The 24044-nt window shown below is 40.3% G+C and overlaps 2 protein-coding genes across 2 annotated transcripts; both read left to right on the top strand.

Annotated features, from left to right (window-relative positions):
- The first annotated feature begins 5814 nt into the window (after nt 1-5814).
- LOC110952413 (uncharacterized) lies at nt 5815-8631 on the top strand. The gene is made up of 6 exons (XM_051938351.1): nt 5815-6011; nt 6943-7082; nt 7440-7504; nt 8041-8205; nt 8286-8390; nt 8487-8631. Exons 1-6 carry the CDS (start codon nt 5892-5894, stop codon nt 8519-8521), a joined length of 630 nt encoding a protein of 209 aa, XP_051794311.1. The 5' UTR covers nt 5815-5891; the 3' UTR covers nt 8522-8631.
- An 8380-nt stretch (nt 8632-17011) lies between these two features.
- Nucleotides 17012-19510, top strand: hoxb13a (homeobox B13a). The gene is given in 4 exon segments (XM_051938308.1): nt 17012-17187; nt 17220-17671; nt 17674-17733; nt 18866-19510. Coding segments are annotated over 4 exon segments (936 nt in total). The 3' UTR covers nt 19114-19510.
- The last annotated feature ends 4534 nt before the right edge of the window (nt 19511-24044 follow it).

Raw genomic sequence — 24044 nt, 5'->3', positions numbered from 1 at the left:
TGGGCCCTCAGGAGATGGTTTTTACCACAGATATATCCAAATACAGGGAGTTAACCTCCACTGCACCACCATCCAGAGGCTTTCAGTGAGTCTCTGCTGCTGCAGACTGCTGAGTCTTCAGCCTCTGGTCTGTAGTTTATGGTTCTTCCAGTGGTAATGATGAGGACGGTGTCACACGGAGCGCTACCAAACCACCATGAGGCGCTCACAGAAAGTTCATTAGGTCTGCTGTGATTCCTCATCAAATGCAGTTTTTGAATATGCACCACTAAAGCATATAAAGTCAGCTGAATCATTAACTCCTGTCTCATTAGCTCAGCTTGGAGTCCTGTCTTATTAATGGAAAGTAGGCCGTAATCTACTTTATCATAAGCTAAACTCTATGTTACTGTGTTTTATTTCAAGGTCAGGAATGCGCTTCTTCTTTTCTTCTTCATGAGTTTCTTCATTGCTACACTGAGCTGATGCAAACTTCTGCTTCACACAGATGTTATTCGCACGTAAACATCTGTAGCTAAGCTGGTTTTTAGCCAAAATCTACTTTTTCAGGAGCTAAACTAACTGACCTTAGCAAGTATGAAATGTTATTATGTAAAGTGTTTGATTTGGACTTCTACTTTAAATTAGAGCAGAAGAGCATAAATTCAAACAACCTGCATTTTTGAACTCTGCATTTGTGCATTTCTAAATTGAAATAATACAATTTCTGCATCATACTGACAGTTTCTTGCAGGTATAGATCTACAAAGCTGAGTTCTGTTGCCCAAAATCTACTTTTTCTTGATCTAAACTAATTAACCTATGGCAGGTATGATGTGTTGTTCTGCATAATTTAAATGCTTGTCTCTGCACTTCTACTTTAAATTACAGCGGAAATGCAATCATTTAAATGGGATGTTTTTCTGAACACTGTATTTGTGTATTTCTTATTTGGAGTCATGTAATTTGTGCATCACACAGACAGTTCCTTGCAGGTAAATATCTACAAAACTGATTTCTTCTTTTGTAAAAATGTGAAACCTGCCTTGTTTACATCCAGATTTACTTTCTAGGAGCGTCTTTCTTCAATGCCTGAATTAGTGCATTGCTGGATTTCTTTACACAACACCACTGATGAAAGTATTGATGTGTTTTTGTGTCGCTGTGTCATTTTCCACTTGAAAAAAAACAAAAAGGAGGACAGAAATATAGCCCCACAGAGACACAAATGCTTCCACAGAATCTCTTTAACGTATATTTGGAGGTGATGGGAACAAGCAATATGCACAATTTTACACGTTTTTAAAATATTTTAAATAGTTTGTGAGAACAAGGCCAATCAGTAATTTTAGTCCTGAGTGAGTAAACTAGGATCAGTGAGGGTCCAACATGATTTTAGCCTCAGGTTTAATTGAATCCACTGGGCCGACAGCAGATTACAAAACACCACAAAATAACACAAACTAGAACCAGAACGAAGCCATGAGAACCACAGAGATGTAGAAGTTAAAGTGAAGCAGTAATTTTCATTTTTCATGACATTTTTGGACTTCCATAGAATCTCTGCAAGATCGGTTAAACAACAAAGCGCAATAAACCACGTTAGAGCTTTTCAGAGATTAGTTTGGCAATTTCATGAAAGACTGTCAAGACAGTAGAAAATGGGACACCATCTGTTTTCCTCCTGAATGTTTGAATCTTCCAAACTCAGGAACTGAAGAAATAACATCAGTTCTTCAGTGACAAACTCAACATCTCTGGCTTCTAATAATCAGGACTGAACAGATCAGACTGTCTTTGTCTCTGCTGGTGGACATGGAGGAGGCCGGAGTGGGAAACTATCTGCACCCAGCTTCAATTTCTACAGTTACACGGCCTGATTTCACACAGGCATCGGTACGGCAGCAGGCGCTTTAATGAGCTGCAGTAATAATGAAGTATGGAGTTAAATGGGAGCATGTGCTGCAAGAAGGCGGAGCGACGACCGCGCTGCACAGCTAATAGCAGCCTACCACGGGTTTACACGGAGACCCAGCCCCGTTAGAAAGGAAGTTCCACAGGAAAATGATAAAATTAAGCAAAAATCCTGTTACTGAATACAATCATGTCTCAAATGGAGTTCAGGACTGTGGAGGGCAGTGAAGTTTAAACTGCACACATGTTAAACTCAATACAGACTGTTAAACATGTGAAAATGGTGTAAAAAAAACCCAAACATTTATTAAAACATATTCATGAGCCACTTGTTGGTTTTTTGTGAACACCACCATGGGGTTTTTCTCAAGCCTTGCTAACAGTTTTTATTATTTTAGACAACAGCTGGGTTATCACTGTTTGTCACAGATCATAACAAAAACACCTCCCATTTCTCAGTCCACCCTGCTCAAACCTGTGCACCCACACAGCAGGTCGACTCCCAGCGTACACCATGTGCCGTTACATTTTAAAAACCAAGGCCTGATTCTTTTACTCGTGTTTTGAGCCTCATAATGATGTCTTCATTTTCAGCAACACAAATGTGGTCTTCATATCTACAGATACTAAAGATGAAAACAGCTCCTCCTACCTGAACATTCAGGTCTGCTCTCCCTCCATCTCATTATGCTCGGACAACCAAAAGGTTCCCGATCCAACCAACAGAGCCGGTCCAGAGCTGGACTCTTCTCCTCTGTGGTTCTCTGGTGGTGGAACAAGTTACCAAACTCTGTTCCATCTGCAGAGTCTCTCTCAGTCTCTAAGAAAAGACTAAAAAACTGCTCTTCACTGAACACCACTGCACTTGACAGAAAGCAAAAAGCAGAACAAATGAATTCCTATAACCTCCTGCACTTCCTGTACACACCACGGTCCTATTATCACACCTGAACTTTTCTATGGCTCTTATCCAGGTTGTTTTCTGCTGACTAGATCTTTACTTTACTGCCCAGAATATTCCAATGATGATTCACTTTACAATGACTGTCTCAGCTCTGTTCTATAGGATGTTTCAGTAGCTTTAAATCCAGCCTCCTTCAGGAAGAAAACTCTCTCTGCATGTGTGATTGACAGCACAGAGCGGTTGGCTACACAGCAGCTGACATTAATATAGACAAGACTAGGCCTTTATATCACGTTTAAGTTAGTCTCTGAGTGATTGTCTTGCATTATTTTTAACTCGTGTCTGGTGAGTTTATCAGATAACATCACTCAGAGTAGAAATGGACTGTTAGTTAACATGTAGTCTCAACCCTCGTGTCGTCCTGCAAGTCAAATTGACCCATTTTAAAGTTTGAAAATGTGGAGAAAAATATATATTTTCACAGTGAAAGCTTCCAAATTTTCAACATTTTCGGGAAATTTTTGAACACTTTTTGGTGGAAAAAAGAAATATTTTAAAAAAAGTTTCTTTAAGAACATTCGGGGGGGGGGGGGGGGGGGGGAAATCAACCAATATCCAACAAATATCACTGGATTTTGGTTGATTTTTATCTGAATGTTCTTTAAGAAAATATTAGAATTTGTACTAATATATACATATGGAATCATTTTAAATATTTTTAGGATTTTTTTGGAAGATTTTTATTCATTTTTTTTTAATTCTTGCAAAATTTGTTTTTTTTTCGTAAAATATAACTTTCAAGGAAAACTTAAGGAATTTTCTTCCTGAAGATTTAGCAAATTTATATAAATCTGAGGAATTTTTTTGCTAACTTTTTGGATTTTTTTCAGACAAGCGAACAATATGTTTTGGTGCCATGAACGAGGAGAACAGGAGGATTAATTTCAGTCTACTTCATACTTTCATCCTGCTGACTGCAACTAAACCAGAAAAATATGTAAATAAGAACAGCGTTATTGTGAATTCAGCTGCATTAGAATTCTGTGTTTGTGAGCACAGAGAGCAGGAGAGAAGAGATGTAAATACTGAGCTGAGTTTAGCTTTCTTTCTTTATTGGTTTCACATCAGTCTTCAACTTTTCCACCATCTCTGAATGTCGCTCAGCGTTACCATTTCCACAATATTTCAGCCCGGTCTCACGGGGATTCGTGAAACTGTCACGTCAGTTTTTGTTTCGGTTTCGTGCGCACCAACACGATGTCGTCATGTTTTTCGTGCCGCTCACCACGAGCGAAACCCGCTGTGGTAATCACATCTGAAAGTGGTTTATACCGGCGGATTCATGACGATCGAAGCTGTCCATTGGTGTTTGCGGCCGCCGCCGCAGCCGCCATTGCGGCTGCAAGACATCTGGCCGCAGCGGCGGCCGCGGCCGCGGCCGCAAACGCCGATGGTCAGCTTAAATCGTCATGAATCCGCCGGTATAAACCACTTTCAGATGTGATTACCACAGCGGGTTTCGCTCGTGGTGAGCGGCACGAAAAACATGACGACATCGTGTTGGTGCGCACGAAACCGAAACAAAAACTGACGTGACAGTTTCACGAATCCCCGTGAGACTGTGTTGAATATTTAGCTTTTATTTGACCTTTATTTAACCGGGTAACATGATTGAGAAACAGTTCTCATTTACAAATTTGACTTTAGCCACATTAGCTGTAGAACATGCTATCATTTTTCCTGTCGTCACGGTTACACCGTCATCAATAATTAAAGCAATCCAGCAGGTCTTTGGTCCCTCAGATGCTGGCAGTTCATGAAGATTCTTGTATGTTAGTGTGTTTTGCTCGTGGGTGACACATTTTAGAGTTTGTTTAAGCAGCTCTCCAGAGTAAATAAAGCGCTGGACTGTGAGGCAGCTTCTCATTCTAAATCAGGGATGTCCAACATGAGGCCCGTGGGCCAAAAGTGGTCCTCCAGAGGGTCCAATCCAGCCCTCAAAGTGTAAAATTACAGAGAAGACATTAACTGCAGATTGTAAATTAGTAAAACTATAAATTTAAAATCATCTCTAGACCATGACAAGTTGTTTGGATCATAAAGTAAAATATTAGATTGTTCTTTGTTCTTTTGTGTCTCATTTTTGTAATATTTTGTCTTGTTTTGTTGTCGTGTTGATCCTCCAGTAAATCCTCTGTGGTTCAGTTCCAGGTGACTAAATGTTGTGTTTCTTTGTAGACACTCTGTGATCTGGAAGTTGTAATGAGGAAATGATAAACTGAGGATGAATGCTGATGAAACTGAACTTATTTTTCTGAAGAAATTTCATGTTGTTCATGATGTTTTGTAAAAAGATAATTCCTTAAATGTGAATGTTTTCAGAATGGACTTTTCTGCACTAAAACAAAGGAACCATGAGGAGTTGTGGTTATTTACAGGATATTATTCTGTGGTTTTACTGGTTCACTGGACTGAAACCTGGGCTAAGATGAGTTTGACTCCCTGCTTTACATGAGTCACCTCCCAAACAGTGGGCAGTGAGGAGGCTGGATTATACAAAGTTAGCAAAAGAATCTGACTGAGAAGATGATTATGGCCAGTATTACTGCTCTTTCCCCAGTATTGTTGCTGACAGATTGTCCTCTGTAGTTAAATGAATGTCCACTTCCACTTCAGATGTGATGAGAGTTTAAAATAAGTGTTTTCAGTCTTCACAGTTTGTCTTCTGTCTGTGTTGACTGAATTCAGATATAGGATATGTCAGCTGCAGGTTTTATCTGGATCCAGTCCTGCTCTGTACAGAGTGTTTGTGTTTCCTTGGCTTGTGAGGGCGATTAAACAAAAAAGTCAACGATTGGCCTGCAAAGTCAACAGTGTTATGAAACCGTTTAACTGAGTCAAATCCTGAGATGCTCTTTGAACCAGCAGTCAGGTAAGAGGTGAAACATCTCTTACGCAAAGCTGGACTAAAAAGGAAACCCCTGCTCATGTAAATACTGAAAAAACCCAGAGGACTGCAGCAGCTCGTATAAAAGCCCGGCGGCTCGGAGACGCTCAGTCGATTCCTGAAGAGAGTGTGGAGCTGGACATCATCATGAACCTGTGGATCAGAGGTCATCTCCTGTTTGCGTTGCTGTTTGTGAGCAGCTCGGCTCTGACGCCTGAAGAATGCGAGCCGCTGATCAAGCCTCTGTCCATGGCCGACCCTTCGGTGGTAAATACCTGCTGATTTCTGCTTCAGTCTGTTCCTCTCATGTCTCAGAGTCTGATCTTCTATCTCCAGTTATCTCTGCGTGACATCAGCTGAGTTTTAAAACAACAACCTGCATTCTCTCTGTATCTGTAGCTGTCCTCCTGCAGCTTTAGAACCTACAACAAAGAAGCCACCCGGATTTGTACTCCTGCAAGTTTGAACTCATGAGCAAAAACTGAAGCAGATAAACTGAGATTAGGCTAGTTAGCATTAACTGCTTTGGAGCAACTAGACTGAGCTGCACAGCATGATCAGAAAGTGTCACTGCTACCTACATCACACACGGCTGGAACAAGCAAAATGGTCATTTACTGACTGCTGGAAATCCCCAAAGAAGAAGAAACAAAGCTTCTACCAGAGAAAACCAGCGAGCATTTCACAGAATGATTTCTGTAAAAACAGACTTTTTTTTTAGAAAGCCTGAATTTAAATTCAGAAACGAGGGGTGGAAACCAGACTTTAAAAAGGAAGAATACTCAGATTGAAGTCAGAATTCTGAGACTAAAAACTCAGATTTCTGACTTTAAAATGTGGAAATGCAGCTGGTGACAGTGGCTCTTTAAAGCAATGCTGATGAACTGTTCTTTCTTTACCTCCTCTTTTGGGAGTAGAGGCTAACTGCTATGTGGAGGCTGCTAGCTTGTTTTCACGTGAATCAAGCTGTAGGTTTTCCTTTTGAAGGGTCCCTCGATAATGAAGAGGAATCCCCAAAAGCTAAACGCTCGTGTGATTCCAACAATATAGGAAAAGTCAGAATAAAAACATGTCCGGTGAAAGAAGACTGAGATTTGGAGTTCAGCTGTCCACCACCCAGTGCTGAGGTTTAACATTCATTGTGTTTGTGCTGATGGAAGGTGTTTGCTTTGTGAACATCTGACCTGTTTGTGTCCAGCTGCACGGCAGGATAAACCTCCTGTTCGGCTACACAGATAACGACATCTTTAAAGCCATCCTGAACGCAACTCACAGCTCCTGGCTGAACATCACAGCAGGAGAGGACGGTGGACTTACTGTAAGCGAAGAGAACAACATGTGAGTGACACAGCAGAACACACAACTCCTGTAAACTGTTAGAAGTGACATTTTCACTCTGGAGAAGCCAGCATGTTCTGAAGGATGGTGCTGCTGTGAATAAAATGGACAGAAAGACTATGAAAGACTCTTAATCTGCTTCTAGATTCAATACTAATATTTGATGTGATCAACTAGTACTTTTTCTAAAAAACAACTATTTTCTACGTCAATTCAACATTCACTTATGAGCCTTTTCTGCAGCTTTCAAATTATTTTAATCAGCTGAATTAACATTTTTAAGTCACCGTGCATGAAATGTCCTAAAAACCCCTCTATCAGGACCTGAAGTCACCTTCTGCTCTGATGATTTTCCAGGAATGGAACCTGCAGCGGTGCAAAGACAAACCTGACCATCGAAGGCGACACGGCCAGAGGAGTCTGTAAGTTTCCCTTTAGAGTTTCAAATCCAGCAGATCAGGTCAGCAACACATCTGAAAATCAAAGTTTCTGCTGTGGACAGACCGGCTGCAACTATTTCAAAGATTTATGTCTTTAAGGCTGTTTTACATGTTGTTCATGTTTCCTTTTATTGTTTTTTTTTTTTTAGATGTTTTAGGTCTTTTAGGTGAAACTGCATCTCACTTTAGTCAAGCTTTGTCCTTTTAGTGCATCTTTTATTCATTTTACGTCTACTTTTAGTATGTTTATCCGGTCTAAGACTCTTTTATTAGTTTATTTTTTCTTTGTTTTATGGGTTTTGAATCTCTTTTAATTGGTTTCTTTTTCTTTAATTAGTTTTGCATCTATTTCAAGCTGTTTTTCACTATTCTTGTTAGTTTCTTAGTTTTTATGAATTTAAATCATGTCTCCAGAGACAAGATCTTCAGTCTACGAGGAAATGATGGTAAACTGTGTATTTCAGCTGGACATCTCTGGTTGCTATCTTAAATATTTCTTGAACTGTCTGTATTTCCAGTGGCTGAGGTACAGACAGGGTTCCACATCCTGCCTACCTGTGACGGCTGTGTGGTCTTCAGCGTTAACAGCAGCGCCAACGACAGCAAGAAAGTCCTGGAAGCCTTTGGGGTTGAAAATCCGTCTGACTCTCAGGAGCTCAAGGCCCACTCGGTTTATCTTCTTGGTAGGAAGGAACCAGTATTAGACAAAAAATAACCCATTTTGTAGCAGAAACATCGAGCCGTGTTTGTATTGTGATTCCAGCCAGAGAGACGACTGTGAAGGACTCTGATATAGAACGTTTCAAGAAGCAGGCGAGCTGCCTGGGCTTCCACGGAGAACCAGACTGGACCTACAGTCCTGACAAAGGTGCTTAAACTTTAAGCTTTTCCGCTCAGAGCATTAAATCAGTCAGTGGTGGTCTGTGATGTAAGACAGAATGGTTGTTTGTCTTTCTATCTGCAGAGTTCTGTAAGGAAGACGTCAGGCCTCCAAACTAACAGAAGAAAAAACACACCAGACAGATGAAGCCGAGGACGTCAGAGACAAGAAGAAGCAATAAACGTGTGGTCTGTGTTTTTTGTAATGAAATAAACTGCTTTAACGTAGAGTTTCCTGAACTCATGACGGTAATAAAGACACTAAAGATAAAGCAGAAGCTGCAGATCTAATCAGGTGAAATAACACAAAAATAGTTTAGTTCTCAGTAAGAAATGATCATCTGTGGTTTCCAGGGAAGATGCTTTGGCTCAACTCCAGGGAAACCTTGTTTATCTTCTCTTGATCCGTAACTTTGCCTTCATTTCAGTTATTTTTAACTGGATATAAAGGATATTTCTCCCTCTGGGTGTCTTTTGTGTTAAGCACATCAGAATAAGAACCAAAGCTCACTCATTTTAAGTCGTCTACACATCCAATAGAAGCCACTCTCTGCACCACAGCCACATTTACTTCACAGTCAAATAAGAATTACAACAGATTGTTTTCTTTATTGATTCATCTGTTGATTTCTTTCTCAAACAACCAATTAATTATTATTCCAGGATGTAAATAAACAGTGAAAATGTCTGTTTCCCAAAACCCCAAATGGCATCTTCAAAACTCAAAGATAATCATTTTACTGTCAGAGAGGAGGAAAGCAGTCAGGACATTTAAGAAGCTGCATTTAGAGAATTATTTAAGAAATAAATCAACTTAATCATCAGTCAACAGAATAGTTGGTGAATAATTTAAGAGCTGATAAGTAAAAATTAATTATGAATATAACTGACCATAAATACATTTACAGGGCTGTGTGGAATTAGAATAAAATGTTAAAAAGGAATAAAAGTAAACTAGAGAAGTTCATTAAAATTCAGTGGAGCTTTCACAAGTTTTTAAACTGGAAGGTGGCTGCAAGTGACATTATTTGGACTTTCACAACCCCAACTTCTGTCACAATATTCATTCATTCATTCATTCATTCATTCATTCTTCTTTTCTTAAGGTTAGAAATACACCAAGGTCTGAATGTCTCATTTACAATACAGCTGAATCTGAAGACAGTAAGAACGCATATTTTAGATTTAAGAAGAATGTGTTCACTAAAGCAGAACAGATGGAGGTAAATAAGATTGAAGTGGAAATTAAAATGAGTGAAGCTTTAGATTAGTTCTGCATGTTCTTTCATGTTGCAGCTCTACAGTGAAGAATGCAGGATAATCCATCATCTGAGCATTTTGAAAAACAATGACTTAATCTAAAAGGGTGAAAATGAAAGAAAACAAAGCCCCTGTACTTATTTTTTAAAACCTCAAAGGATGAGAATAACGAAACCTTAACATAAGGGTTAATACCAACAATAAATAAAACACAGTGAGACACAAAACCACCACACAGACACATTAGAGCACTGCAAAAAGACACAAAAAGAGACAAAAAACAACAACAAAGACAAACAGAACAATTACAAAAAGATGAAAAAATGCTACAAAGAGACTCATGAAGACTACAAGGATAAACTAAATGATACAACACCACCACAGAGACACGGAATAACCACAAAAAGACACAAAGAAAACTACTGTAAGGCATAAAACACAAACAACAACAACTACAAAGAAACAGAGAACCACAACGTGTCACAAAGCAACCATTCACAGACACAAAGTGACAGAAAACCACCACAGAGAGACAAACAAACTACATGGAGACACAAAACAACCTCAAATTAATAAAAAAACACAACTACAAAGAGAAATAAAACAAGAACAGAGACACAAAACAACTACTGAGAGATGAAAAACGATAAAAAACAACTACAGACAGAACAGAAAAAGTGACAAAGAGATACTTTTGAACCGACAATTCAGGAAGAAAAGATGTCTTACCTTGCTGACATATTTAGAAGGCATCATTCGTCTTCATCAGAGCGTCATCTGACGTGTGATGACGTGTCCTTTCTATCACGTGGCTGATCTGACAGGGCTGTCAGAACCTGTCACACTGGCCACGCCCCCTGATTACTGAATTATCGGTTCAAAAGTAACACTATCTTACAATAAGAAACGACAAAATGAACATAATCCAGCTACAAAGAGACTTATAAAGGCTACAAAGACATACAAAGTGACACAAAACCACTACAGAGACACAAAATAACCACAGAGATACAAAAAACTATCAGACATAAAACAGCTACAAAGAGACAGAAAACAACCACACACACAACTACTGTAAAACGACACAAACCAACTACAAAGTAATAAAAACAACTACAAAGAGAGATAAAACCAAAACAAAATGACACAAAACAAGCACAAAAAGATGCAAAAAGGTGACAAAGACATAAATAAAGGCTATAAAGAAACACCAAGTGACACAAAACCACCACAGAGAGACAAAAACTACATGGAGACACAAAACCACCACAAATTAATAAAAAAAAAACACAACTACAAAGAGAAATAAAACAAGAACAGAGACACAAAACAACCACAAAGAGAATAAATGACTACAGTGAGACATAAAATGACAACAGGCACAAAAACATAAAGACACATCCACACAGAGACTCTGTAAGGACGTCAGTATCTCTGATGTCCATCAGGACAAACCTACAGAAACCAGAGGCCTGACAATCTGTTTCCTACCACTGTAATAGTTCTCTGTGTCCAAACAGGAGCTGCTCACTGACAGACAAACCTGACAAGCTGTTAACCACACAGATCAGATGTCAGGAGGGGATTTATAGACAGCTTCATAACTGATACACACCAGCAGATATGTCGGCTTACAGATCAGCTGGCAGACAGTCAGAGAGGCTGATCTATGTGAGGATGATCTATGTGAGGCTGATCTATGTGAGGCTGATCTATGTGAGGCTGATCTATGTGAGGCTGATCTATGTGAGGCTGATCTATGTGAGGCTGATCTATGTGAGGATGATCTATGTGAGGCTGATCTATGTGAGGCTGATCTATGTGAGGCTGATCAATGTGAGGCTGATCTATGTGAGGCTGATCTATGTGATGCTGATCTATATGTCAAAAACATTGAGATGCTTTACCAAAGTGAAACACAGCAAAGTAAAAATATCCATTACAGGTAAAGGTCCCGCATTGTAAAAGTAAAAGTACATAACAGCAAAATTTAAAGAAAGCTTTGTCCTTCTGACTGTCATATTATTATTATTTATGCTGCTGTTAGTTTATAGAGAAGCATCCCTGCACTGAGAACATTATTATTGTTTACTTTCATTTTTCATGAACATCTGTCTGTGAAACAAAAATCTAAATTTTTGCACAACTTTAAGAGATAATCTGTTTGTTTACATAAATTCATCTTAAGTTAAACTCTGATAGATTTAAAAACTATTTGTGTATTAATATTTGCTCATATTTATTAGTCTATAAATACATTTTTATTCTGTCAGATTAGTGATGCCCGCTCATATCATTATAAAAGAATCTTTAACACTTTGTTAAAGCAGTTGAATTTTTATTTAACAATCTGTATGTCATTAATAACTTGACAATAAAAGCTATTTATAAATAATAATATAATACAGGTTTTATGTTCTATGTAAGTACAGTAAAACATTGTAATTCTCCTGTCAAATAACAAAACATCAAATTATTTAGTTTTATTGTGGACATTATTTACAGTTTTGATGATCAATAATCTGACTTAACTTTTAATTAATAACTGTCTTATTTCTATGATTTTACCAATTATATTATATGAACAATCTGTAAAACAATCGTCATTTGCTGTAAACTTATTGTTTTTAGATGTTTTACAGTGTTGAAGAGAGGACGACGTGAGCAGCTCCAGACCTCTCCAAAACCAGGCCGAAACACGAGCATTACGCACAATCCAGAAGAAGGTTTAATGCAAATATCACTGAAGCCATGAAAGGATCAGGTTATATTTACCTTATTAACAAATATAGATGGTTTGTATAAGTTGCTGTAACGCCCTTTTTCCAGCTGTAACAAGAGAAAAATATGAATAAAACTCTGTAAGATCAGGACTGAGCTCCAGCAGAGGATAAATCACTCAGAGATTTTTTAAAATTCTTTTGGCCTGTTGTTGATTTTTCGGCACCATATTTGTGTCACCGCCCTCCAACCATTTACCTTTTTATATGTCACCTCTCTGCTATCATATCTGTGCTTTTAGATTGTGTTGAACGAACCGTGAATCTCCATTTACAGCCACACTCATCCCGAATTATTTAAGAATCCAACTGGAAAGATTTGAATTCCACACGAAATTCAGTATCAGCTGAAAAATCTGCGTAATTTCAGGGATTAAAACCGCAAACGACGTTAAACACGGTGCGTAACGGAACCGCTGCGAGATTTTTCAGGCCTGTAGGGAACGAAGGCGTGGATTTACTGTCATGCGCAAAGCAGTCTGAAGCATTTCACTGAAAACTGTCTAACGGAGTAAAACAAACAACCGTACATCGGCATTCAGCTCGGATTTCAGGTGAGTCGGTGCAGCAGATTTTAAATGTTCCAAAGCCTCTGATGAGGCTCCGTCACTGCCTTTAATATATTTTTTTTTTATCTGTTTTTACTGTAGGGAGATTTTACCATCATGTCAATCATCAGTCTGTGCACACATGATGTGGTTACAGTCTGGAGGCTCATAAAATAGCAGGAAGTAGCTCCTATCACACATGAACCTGCTCAAACAGGGCTCTGATCCTACAGTCCTTACATCCACCTTTAGTTACTGTATTCACTTTAATATCACTCCCTTTACCAACCATGGACAGAGAAATAGATTATGAGAAGGCAGAAAAACCTGGCTATCGTTCACATCAAGAGTTCCGTTTTTGTGAGATACGGCAAAAACAAAGATGACACATCAGAGACCTATTGTTTTCTTGCTTTCTTTTTTTTATTTTCAAATAAACTAAGTGAAAATAAATATATGAAACTGTGCGACACCGGTCTGGCATTTAAAACATTCACAGACAGATTGTTTGATTTCAGACTGAAACAGCGCGCAGAAAACCGCAGTGTGTTGCTCAGATTATGAGAGAAAATGCGCAAACGCTGACATAAAGCTGAGAACCTGCTGCGCATTTTGCTGAAGTGACGCATTGTGGGACATTTTAAAGGAAAATTAATGATGTCTGAATTGATTTTCAGTTGCTGTGATGAGTGCTTAAATGTTGAGGAGGATTGATTTTGATAAATGATTTACTCCGTGGTGAGCAGCAGCCTTCATTCCGGTTATACTGGTTAGACTGGTTATACTGGGCCTGGTCAGTGTCCATCTCAGAGACAGCAGCGTGATGTCTCCTGGGTCATAGCAGGCAGACAGACAGACAGACAGACGGACGGACGGACGGACGGACGGACGGACAGACAGACAGACAGACGGACGGACGGACGGACGGACGGACGGACAGACAGACAGACAGACAGACAGACAGAGCTTCAAGGTGTGCGGCGGCCTTGAACTTGAGCTCCTTCCATCTGTCTGTCTTCCTGTCTGCAGCCCTCCTCCTCCTCCTCCTCCTCCTCTCTTTCCGTGTTAAACTTGACCTTGACCCCCAGGGGCCAGTCTGACCCCCCACCAGCACCACAGACCACACTATGGGACAGAGCCTGGCTGTCTGGGTGGCTTGTGTTGGTGTGTGTTGCTGTGTGTGTGTTACTGTGTGTGCGGATGTTTTTGTGTTTCTCTCACGCTGCAGTTTCTGAACATTTCAACACTTTTTTTTAAATGTAAGCCTGCTGTTCTTTATATGAGTCCTGTCCTGATCCAGGTGTGTTTTCTGCACATTCACGTGAAATTTATCTGAAGTGGTTCTGTGGTAGGAGAACATTACTGAGGTGAAATCCGTTTGTGTGGTGTTTATTGAAGCTTCTCCTTCACAGATAAAACAGATTCTAGCTTACTTAGACTTATTTTATAATAGCAGACATTATTTTTTTAATTAGTCATTCTCATCTCTGTAATTTGGCAAAAAAAATAAAAAATTCTCACAGTCTTTCTGGGAAATTCAGTTGTAAGTGGAAATTATTCAGCAAAATAGAGTCAACCAGAAAGTATTATTATTTTTTTATTATTCCTTTTTTCTTTCTTATTTTGGTAAACGTATGACACTTGCATGTATATCTGAAGATAGAATATTATGCTTTTATGTTATATCTAAAGGTTATTCTGCTTTATTTACGTTTTAATTCGTCATGTTTCCTTTTAAAAAACTATTAAGATCCACTAATGTGGCTCTTTTTGGAGATTTGAAGGATTTTTTTTCATTGTTTTTTTTTAAATGTATCTTTATAAACGTGTAAATAAATGCCTGTAGTGTCGTGTGTGTAAGAGCGTAAAAATATGTGAAACAAGCTGCATCCCGCTTCATTCCTACCAGTCCTCCTATCAGACATCAAACATGGACTGTAAAGGACAGATTTCATGTCATCACGTTTTAAATTCACCTCGTCCTTCTACTTTTAAACTCAGGCGCATTTAAATTGCATTGCAGCTATTTTAAAATGCTTTATTTTTATTCTGTCTATTTTTCTGGAGTTTTGGTGCACTGACGTCATCACTTACTAACAGAATTATTAGTTCAGTGTCCACCAAATGACGGAGCAGTTCTGGAGGTTTATTTCCTCTGTGTAAAGGCCCATGTTGCGCAGTGGAATAAGGCGGAGAGCAAACAGCCAGTCTGTGTGTTTACTACTCCTCTCTGCTGCAGATTCTTCCTCCATCACCTGGACAAGCTTCACACCTGCTTCCTGCCACTCAACTGCGTTTTCGAAAGAAATATAATGCAAAAAAAACAGAGCATGGATCAGTTCTGTGACACATTTCTCAGCTCAATAAAGCGGACAAGAGAGCAAGAATGAAATAATAATAAAAAGGCCACAGTATATTCTGTTTAAAACTAATGAGCAGTCTGGATGTTTCCATCTGAATGTATAAAACTCATTGGAAGCTAAAGATATTAAATGTATGTTTACAGACCATCAAGATTCAAAATGACTGCTGCTCCCACCAAACATGCTGGGTTCTTCCTGCTCCATAGTTCTTATATTAACTAACAACATGCAGACACGTTTAGACATAAAATCACACACGTTTGATTCGCGTGTGTTTCTGCAGAATCTGACAGTTAATTTAAGGTTCATCCTGCCTGCATGTGTGGCGCATTCAGAGGCTCATCCTAACCTCACTCTGAGTTACAGACCAGAAAAGAAGAATTCATTCCAAACTGCTCCGGGCGAAGCGTCCACCTCCTCTCACATACATCCAAATCCATAAGCAGGTAGTGAAATGATTACGCAAATATGGCGGCTCAGAAGTGCTGTGAAAACCTTTCTGAGGCCCTTTGAACCGAAGCCATATTTCTCAAATCTTAAGACCTCCAAATCCCTTCTATAAATCCCCTTTACGCTTCCTTCAGTCAGATGTGGGAACTAAAAACACGTAAACCCAGCCTGAGACGTATGCAGGAGGGTACAATTATTTTAATAATCGTTTCTTGAAAAATGGAAATACTACTGGTATGTTATGATTTGTACTACTTTAACAGCAACGATAAACATGTCCATGCATTTGGCAGCAGAGATTAGTCTGTAAATATGCCCAACAGTCTGCGTAATGCTGAACATTTTTACACTTGGAGGTCGACAGTAAGAATTCTAAAAGCACCAAAAATGATCAGGATGTTTACGCAGCAACCAAACTGTATCATCATTTCTATTTACTTCACATTTTCATCTTTGTCTTTCATGCAGGTGTATTTATATTCAGCGTAGACTAAGAATTGCATTTCATTAAACAGCAATGATGTAAATTAATCAGCAGTTTAGATATTAGGAGTCTTTCTGCATCAGGGCGCGTTCCCAGTGCGTATTTACGCACACAGAACATGTCTGTTGAAGTGATTTAATTTCGTTTCGGGGTCATAAAGATAAAGTCACTCTTTGTGGAGACTTCAGGACATCAGAGGCTCGGGTTTGACAGAATGCAGATGCACGAGGCAGAGCGGGACAGGAAGCTGAACCCAATCAGCTCATGCTCTCCTCGTGCCACAGCTCCAGCCTCATAAAAATATTTTTTCTTTGACTGACAATCCCCAACAAGTCTATTCTGCTCTCTTTTTTTCTCTTGTCCCATCACGTGATCATCGGGTCTCATCCAATGGACACACGCCCTCCCTCCTCCTCTGGTCCCGGGGGCTAGTTGCGTCAAGGCTGCGGCTGGATGTAACCGGAGGTCCGGCCGGTTACCGAGAGACTTTGCCTCCGAGCGAGCGCCGTAACTAAACGGTGCAGCACAGCAGCGCACGCGTGCTATGACAGTGCACGTTACGGTGTAAGTAAATCACCTGAGCTGCGTGTGTTCAGGAGAAGCAGCGATCACAGAAGCTTCCCAGTCCACCTCCATCAGCCAATGTAGCAGTTTAGCGCCTAAACCGGACAGAGTTTGAGAGGAAACGGCGACTAACGAAGGCCAGACCGGGAAAAGGAGCGCATATGACAGCCTCTCTGGTCCTAAACCCTCGCTGGCCAGCGGAAACGGTAATGTTTGTGTATGACAACAACCTGGACGACCTGAACAAGAACATGGAGGGGCTGGTGGGAAGCGGCAACTTCGCCGCCACTGCAGCGAGTCAGTGCCGCAACATCATGGCGCATTCGGCGGCCGCCGCCGCTCTTGGGGTCACCCGTCCGGGCTGGTGCACTCTTCGGCTGGCTACTCCACTGTGGACGTGTCCGCTTCAGGTTCCAGTGACACGGCTGCATCTTCGGGAAAGCAGTGCGCGGCGGGACCGTGTCCTGCGGCTGCGGTGCCACACCAGAGTTCCTCCGCCGCTACCGCGCTGCCCTACAGCTACTTTGGTAACGGCTACTACCCGTGCAGGATGGGTCGGGGATCTCTCAAGTCGTGCACTCAGGCGGCCGGAGCCGCGCTCAGCTCGCAGTACATGGACACGACGGTGAGTTCTGACGAGTATCCGAACCACCGAGCCAAGGAGTTCGCGTTTTACCACGGCTACCCCAGCCCCTACCAGTCCATGGCCAGCTACCTGGACGTGTCGGTGGTCCAAACGCTGGGCACCGGGGAACCGCGCCATGACACTCTGCTCCCCATGGACAGCTACCAGCCCTGGGCTCTGACCAACGGCTGGGGGGACAGATGTACTGCTCCAAGGACCAGGGACAGGCTGGACACCTCTGGAAATCCGCTTTGGCTGGTAATAAATGCTGCTTTTATTCTTCTTTATAACGACCTTTAAACAGTGGAGGCTGGAGGCCTGCAGCTAGATGTCATTTAGAAATGTGTGACATTATTATTGAATTACAGTTCTTCCTTTTTAAGTACCCCAAGAAATATGATATGATGAATCATGTCCTCTGATAATTAAATACAGTCTTCATAAATTAAGATAAAGCTGCATAATTAATATGACAGCTCTTTCGGCAATAGACAAAGCAATGTGCTTAAGGCAGAGACTTGTGGCTGCTGTTAATCAAACCTTAAACAGTCCCATCTGCTTTTAGGGCGTTATGTGCAACTGAAAGTTGCAAATAACAAACAAACAGTTTGGAGCCACCATGTTATGACAGTGATGTCAATATATGACAGAAATGAACTCTGGATTCTCATCTGTTGAATATTCAGACTGTGGAGGACAAGTGTAATATTTGGTTTCTGCTCCATCAGGCTGGAGGCCATTTATGAACCAAAAGGTCATGTAGCCTTGGCGAACACTGACCCACATGTTAATCTAATAATCATCTTATTATCAGGAGACTGATGTTCATATTGTTGTGGGAATGTTGAGATAGAAAACTTGTCATAATAACAGCTGTAAAAAATAGTCTGTCAGTCCAGTGAGGTCACTGACCTGGGTTAAAATGTGTGAATTTAAAGAAGGCCGAGGTTATAATTCTCTGAATGACAGCTTCACTTTAATCCTGTCCTGATTTATTTATGTAACACACACAGGATAGCTGTGCAATTAATACTGCAAAGAAAAGAACAAAAATCACTAAAAAGCCAAATGAAGAGCAAACATGCAGTGGTTTCCATGTTTCCTGCTGTTCATGTGCATGCCGGTGCACAGATACGTGCAGCAGACAGCAGCTCAGGCTGAACGTGAGCGTCTTTGTCCTGCAGCCTGCAGACAGACGTCCTCCATGTTTCCTCTCATGTCGCAGGATGGATGTCCAGTCCGCTGTCCCCTCCTCTGTAAATCAGCCACTAAACAACAAACAGAGCTGCTGCGTGCTCTGATAGAACCGGACAAGTGTTTCAGGGTGGGAATGTGTCCCGGTGTTGAGCCTCGCCCTCAGACCGCCTGTCTGTCCTCTTCTCTTTGTCAGATGTGGTCGCGCACCAGCACGACGGCTCGCCTTTCCGCCGCGGCAGGAAGAAGCGGATACCGTACACCAAAGTCCAGCTGAAGGAGCTGGAGAAAGAATACGGAGCCAACAAGTTCATCACCAAGGACAAGAGGAGGAAGATCTCGGCGGTGACCAACCTGTCGGAGCGTCAGATCACCATCTGGTTCCAGAACCGGAGGGTGAAGGAGAAGAAGTTCGTGGCCAAAGTGAAGAGCAGCGTACCGTAGCATGCAGGTCACTGCTCTGTGCAGCCTTTCACCCAGTGGACTGGGTGTATTTGCCGTGTTTGTACGTTAAACTGAACTGAGAAAAATAACAGAAAAGTGGGAGAAATAAAGCAACTCGACGTGGTACTCCTGACGGACTGTGCGTGTGTTCGTGTGCGTCAACTAAAGGAAGAAAACGAAGACAAGTGAAGGAAAATAAGACTAAAGAAAAGAACCAAAGTCCTCTGATAAAGCTGCTGCTCAGAGGCGTCCTGTAAATACAGCACTTTCCTGCCTGCTTCTTGTCCTGTCTCTCTGTGTCTCTGACTGTCCGTGTCCGTGTTCAGTAGCCTGTAGAAGAAAACACTCTGTTATGCTGTCCATATGTTTATATCGCTGTAAACCAGTACTCAGAATATAGTGCAACACCTAATAAATTCTTTTAATCCCGATTTAGTCTCCAGTAGGTCTTATATGTTTTTTAAAAAAATCATCAACATTCTATTTAAAGCAGCAGGTCTGATTTTTTGTGCGTAATTTGTCCCTTCACTGAATGACGCCGTAAAATGTGCAAGCAAACCCGCATTTAGCGCATATCAAAGACTGAAAGCTGATATCTGGACAAACAGCAGAGGAATCCAGAATGGCTGTGAAGATTCAACGTGTTTATAGGACCGTGAATTCATGAGAGAACCAGGCCACAGCTCTCTATCACTCCACAGTCCTGCCTGAGAACCGAAGCTCCACCATTAAAACCAGACTCTTATTTTACTGCACTCAGAAATGTTAGCACTGAGCTGAAAGATTTTACAGGACAGACAGAAAATGTCAACTTAAATCAGCAAATTCTCAGTGAGTCTCACAATAATTTACATGTTTTAAGTCTGCATAACAGATTTCCATCATAGAGAAGAGACGAAAAATAGACTTCAGTTAATTCAGTTTTATAAATTAGAGCAGTAAATATTTAAACTTTATTGACGCAGAATTAAATTTTGTTTCCTCTCAAATCTACATAATTAAAAGACTTTTTCTTGCAGCAAGACCGACGGTGTTTATTATTTTTTAATACCGTATGATGTAAAATTTCGAGCTGAGAGTTTCTTATTAATGTTAGCTTTGATTTTAACAAAAACAAACAGAATAAAATCGTGATATTTAAGAGGCTCATTTAGAAATAATACACACACACACATATACATATATATATATAATTATAAAACTACTAACATTACCGCTATAATGCTTCTCAAAAGTAATCAGAAAGAATATTAGAATTATTTGAAATGTGTTTTTACGCAAACATCTCAGCAGCTCCTGCAGAATTGAACAGGCTTTAAATTGTGCTATTGTCTGTGCAAATCCTTTCAGCCTGCAGTGTGTGTGTGTGTGTGTGTGTGTGTGTGTGTGTGTGTGTGTGTGTGTAGGACAGAAGAAGCCCTTGACCTTGAGAGTCATGTGACCAGCTATAGGTTCAGTCTCCAGTCTCCTGCGAACATTTTATGACAGCAGGACGTCTGATAGACACCCCAACACCCCCCCCCACACACACACACACACACACACACACACACACACACACACACACACACACACACACACACACACACACACACACGCACACACACACACACGCACGCCCTGCTCCTTTCTCATCAGCAGGTTCCCGTCCTCCACCATCGATCCGCTCCTGCGGCGCGTTCACGGTCAAGGCGACAAGTGAGTGACGTGAGCTTCATGTGCACGGCTCTGGAGCTTAGCGGACGCATTCTGGATGATCGAGGCAAAGCGCACAGACTTTATCTCAAAATCACGTCAGCATTCCGGCATCCAAAAAGCCGTGCGTAAACGTTGAAGAACCCCGAGGTTTCGTTTGGAAACGGTTTAAAAATTCCGTCTGACGTCAGAAAAACGAGGGGTTCTGCGGACTTGTTCGGTATATTTAATTATTTGGATTTGTTTTATGGCCTACTTCACGGGGAGGCTGGATCGTGGCCCAACAGGAAACACTTGTCAGCTGAAACAGAACGTGTTCATCTCATTTAAACAGCCTGACTTCAACTAAAATAATCACACTAATAAAACGGATTAGAGTGATTTAAAGCTCAGACTGGTGATCATATTAGTAAACGGAACACTGTTTTGTGACAGTATAGGCTAAATGCTGAGCACTGAATCACGGAGTCAAAAGATTTCTAATTTGAACTTGGTGTATTAAACATTTTTTTGTTTGTTTATTTTTACAAATCGCCTTTAGACGCATTTTTACGCATCATCCTCTGATGTTTCTCGGCGTTCTGAAACATGTTTCTTGATCCAAAATGCGCACAGTTTTGCACTGAGAGCCGTTTGTCAGGCCTGTCCGTTCATTTCCTTCCTGCAAATGGAACAAACAGCTCCAAATCCTGCGTCAAAACACACTGAAAAACGCTTTACTGTTCGAGTTACGGAAGGTTTTCATTTGAAGACTCTGCGTTCAGAAATGTCCCAATGAAGGGAATCATATTAGGAGGTCATTTGCGTTGTTGTGGTGCAGTGAAAGCTGATCTCCATGAATGTGGGGTCCTAAAAGCAGATTTGATCTGTATGAGGCCTGACATCCTGCTCTCAATGGCCAAAACATAAGGACAGAACTTTAAACAGCTATTCCACATCGAACACACATTCTTCATGGCCTGAATTAAAATTCGATCTGAAGCTGGATTTAAAAGTGAAGATGAGAACATAAATGCCACTTTGCACATTAACGTAGAGTGCACATTTTGCACATTTTGTTCTCGACGAAATAAAATAAAAATGCTAGAACTGTCAGGCCTTCTGCAGTTTGAAGAGAAATGAGAGATCTCAGACAGGTCTGGGTGTGAGGAGCTCTGCATGTGAGCATGGGGTTTTTACAGCATATGTGCCTCAGAATATAGAATATTAAGATTTGCTGAAAACATTAAACGTCTTTTACGGGCTGATCTGCGGCACTGATGTGAAACTTGAGGTGAAATTAAAGTTGACGGTGAAGCAGATGAAAATGAAACGGTCAGCAGCGGCTCTTTGTGCTTAGAGGAGGCCAGGAAACGGACCATTAATTACCTGTAATAGAAAAGAAAAGCTGCATGTATGATCAGTCTGCTTTATGGCTTCTATCAGGGAAATATTAATTTGGAATAAATAGATCATTAAAGAAGAAGCTGCATTCTGATCACTGTAAAGCTGCATTTCATTTTCCGTGTGTGTGTGTGTGTGTGTGTGTGTGTGTGTGTGTCAGACCGTTAAACATTAACATTGAACTTGACAAACGGCGGTGTGCTCTGCTGTTGACTTTCTTTACTGCTCCGTCTCTGTCCTCCTTTAAAACCAACAATACCGACGGAAGCCCTGAAGCTCATAAAGCTCCTTCTCCCCTTTAGTCCAAATACCAGAGAGGAGGAGGAAGAGGAGGAGGAGGAAGACTGTGAGCTGCACCACCCTACTCATGTGGTCTCACTTTATCCTCACACAACAGAAACATCAGCCTGTTGACGCATGCGCTTTGGAGCGTTTCACTGAGCAGATTTAGTCCTTTTCAAATAGAATTTTAGTTTGAACTGATATCAGTGATATAATATAAGAAATTGTTGAGATATTTGTACTTGATTAATTTGTAAGTAAACTAAAACTGAAAATATTGTATTATTTTATATTGTAATATGAACTGGATAGAATATGAGGAACTGTTTTAGATTCAACTTCCCAAAAATATAAACTATAGCAAGAACAAGTCAAACACCCAATGCTTCATGCAGAAAAAAGAACCCAAAATGGAAATACAAAAATACAAAAGGTAATATAATCTAAAAATACAACCAAGAAGGCGTCATTCTGAATTAAGGCTGGCTGAAAAAATGACACCAAAAATTACAAAAGCGAGAAATAAAATGACAAAAATGAGACAAAAAACAGAAACAAGACAAAAAGGAAACACAACACAACAAAAACCAGAAACAAAATGACAAAAATTAAAATATTATAAAAATTGAGACACAAAAGAACAATAAAAAAAATCTAGTATTTTACCTTCTGATCCAAACAACTTTGGTCTAGAAATGATTTTAAATTTATAGTTTTACTAATTTACAATCTGCAGTTAATGTCTTCTCTGTAATTTTTCCACTTTGAGGGCCGGATTGGACCCTCTGGAGGACCACTTTTGGCCCACGGGCCTCATGGTGGACACCCCTGGTTTAATTGTAATCCAGTATTTTTATATTATAGTCTTTCTGCATTTAAAAAAAGAACTAAACTAAATATCATCCTGTGGCTCTGCTATGTGTAATATCAATGCATGGCTGATATTTCGTAGGAAAATCTTAATCATTTTAAAAGAATAAACATTAAATTAATAAATGAAAACACAATTTTAATTCAAAGTAAGATTCTATCGTTTTTCTCAGTAAATGAGGGAGGTTGTTAAAGATAACAAGTGTAGTTAGAAGGCTTAAGAAATAAAGTTTGAAAGCTTCAGTTTTAATTTCAGAGCCGCTCTGAAACTATGAAACAAAAACATATTTGACTTCAGCTTCTTGTGTGGACGCTGTGAGGACAGCTGAAACAGTCAGCTGGTACCGTTCCTCATTAGATGTTTCAGCAGCAAAAGGGATGAGAAAAGCAGACATCAGATGTTCTGCCACTAAAAATGAGAACCCAGTGAAAGGGAAAAACATCAGTAAATGAGCAGAAATAAGTGTAATATTTATTTTATTACATTTTCCTTCTTTTGAACTCTGAATATTCCCAGATTTTTGTGTTTTATTTGCGTTAATTTGAGTAAATTAACTTTGTTTTATCCTGTGCTTCACCACACACATCATTTGGTTTAACTTAAAAAAGTGAGATTTTCTTCCTGTCAGAGGTGCATTGAAGCGAGCAGAGAGTGAGAGCTGCTGCGGTAGTAAAATCCGCTGAGGACTTTACATTCCTGC

Source organism: Acanthochromis polyacanthus, chromosome 2 (genome assembly GCF_021347895.1).
Source record: "Acanthochromis polyacanthus isolate Apoly-LR-REF ecotype Palm Island chromosome 2, KAUST_Apoly_ChrSc, whole genome shotgun sequence".
Classification (NCBI taxonomy): domain Eukaryota; kingdom Metazoa; phylum Chordata; class Actinopteri; family Pomacentridae; genus Acanthochromis; species Acanthochromis polyacanthus.
The sequence above is the reverse complement of the archived record's forward strand: the minus strand, read 5'-3'. Positions and strand labels throughout refer to the sequence as shown.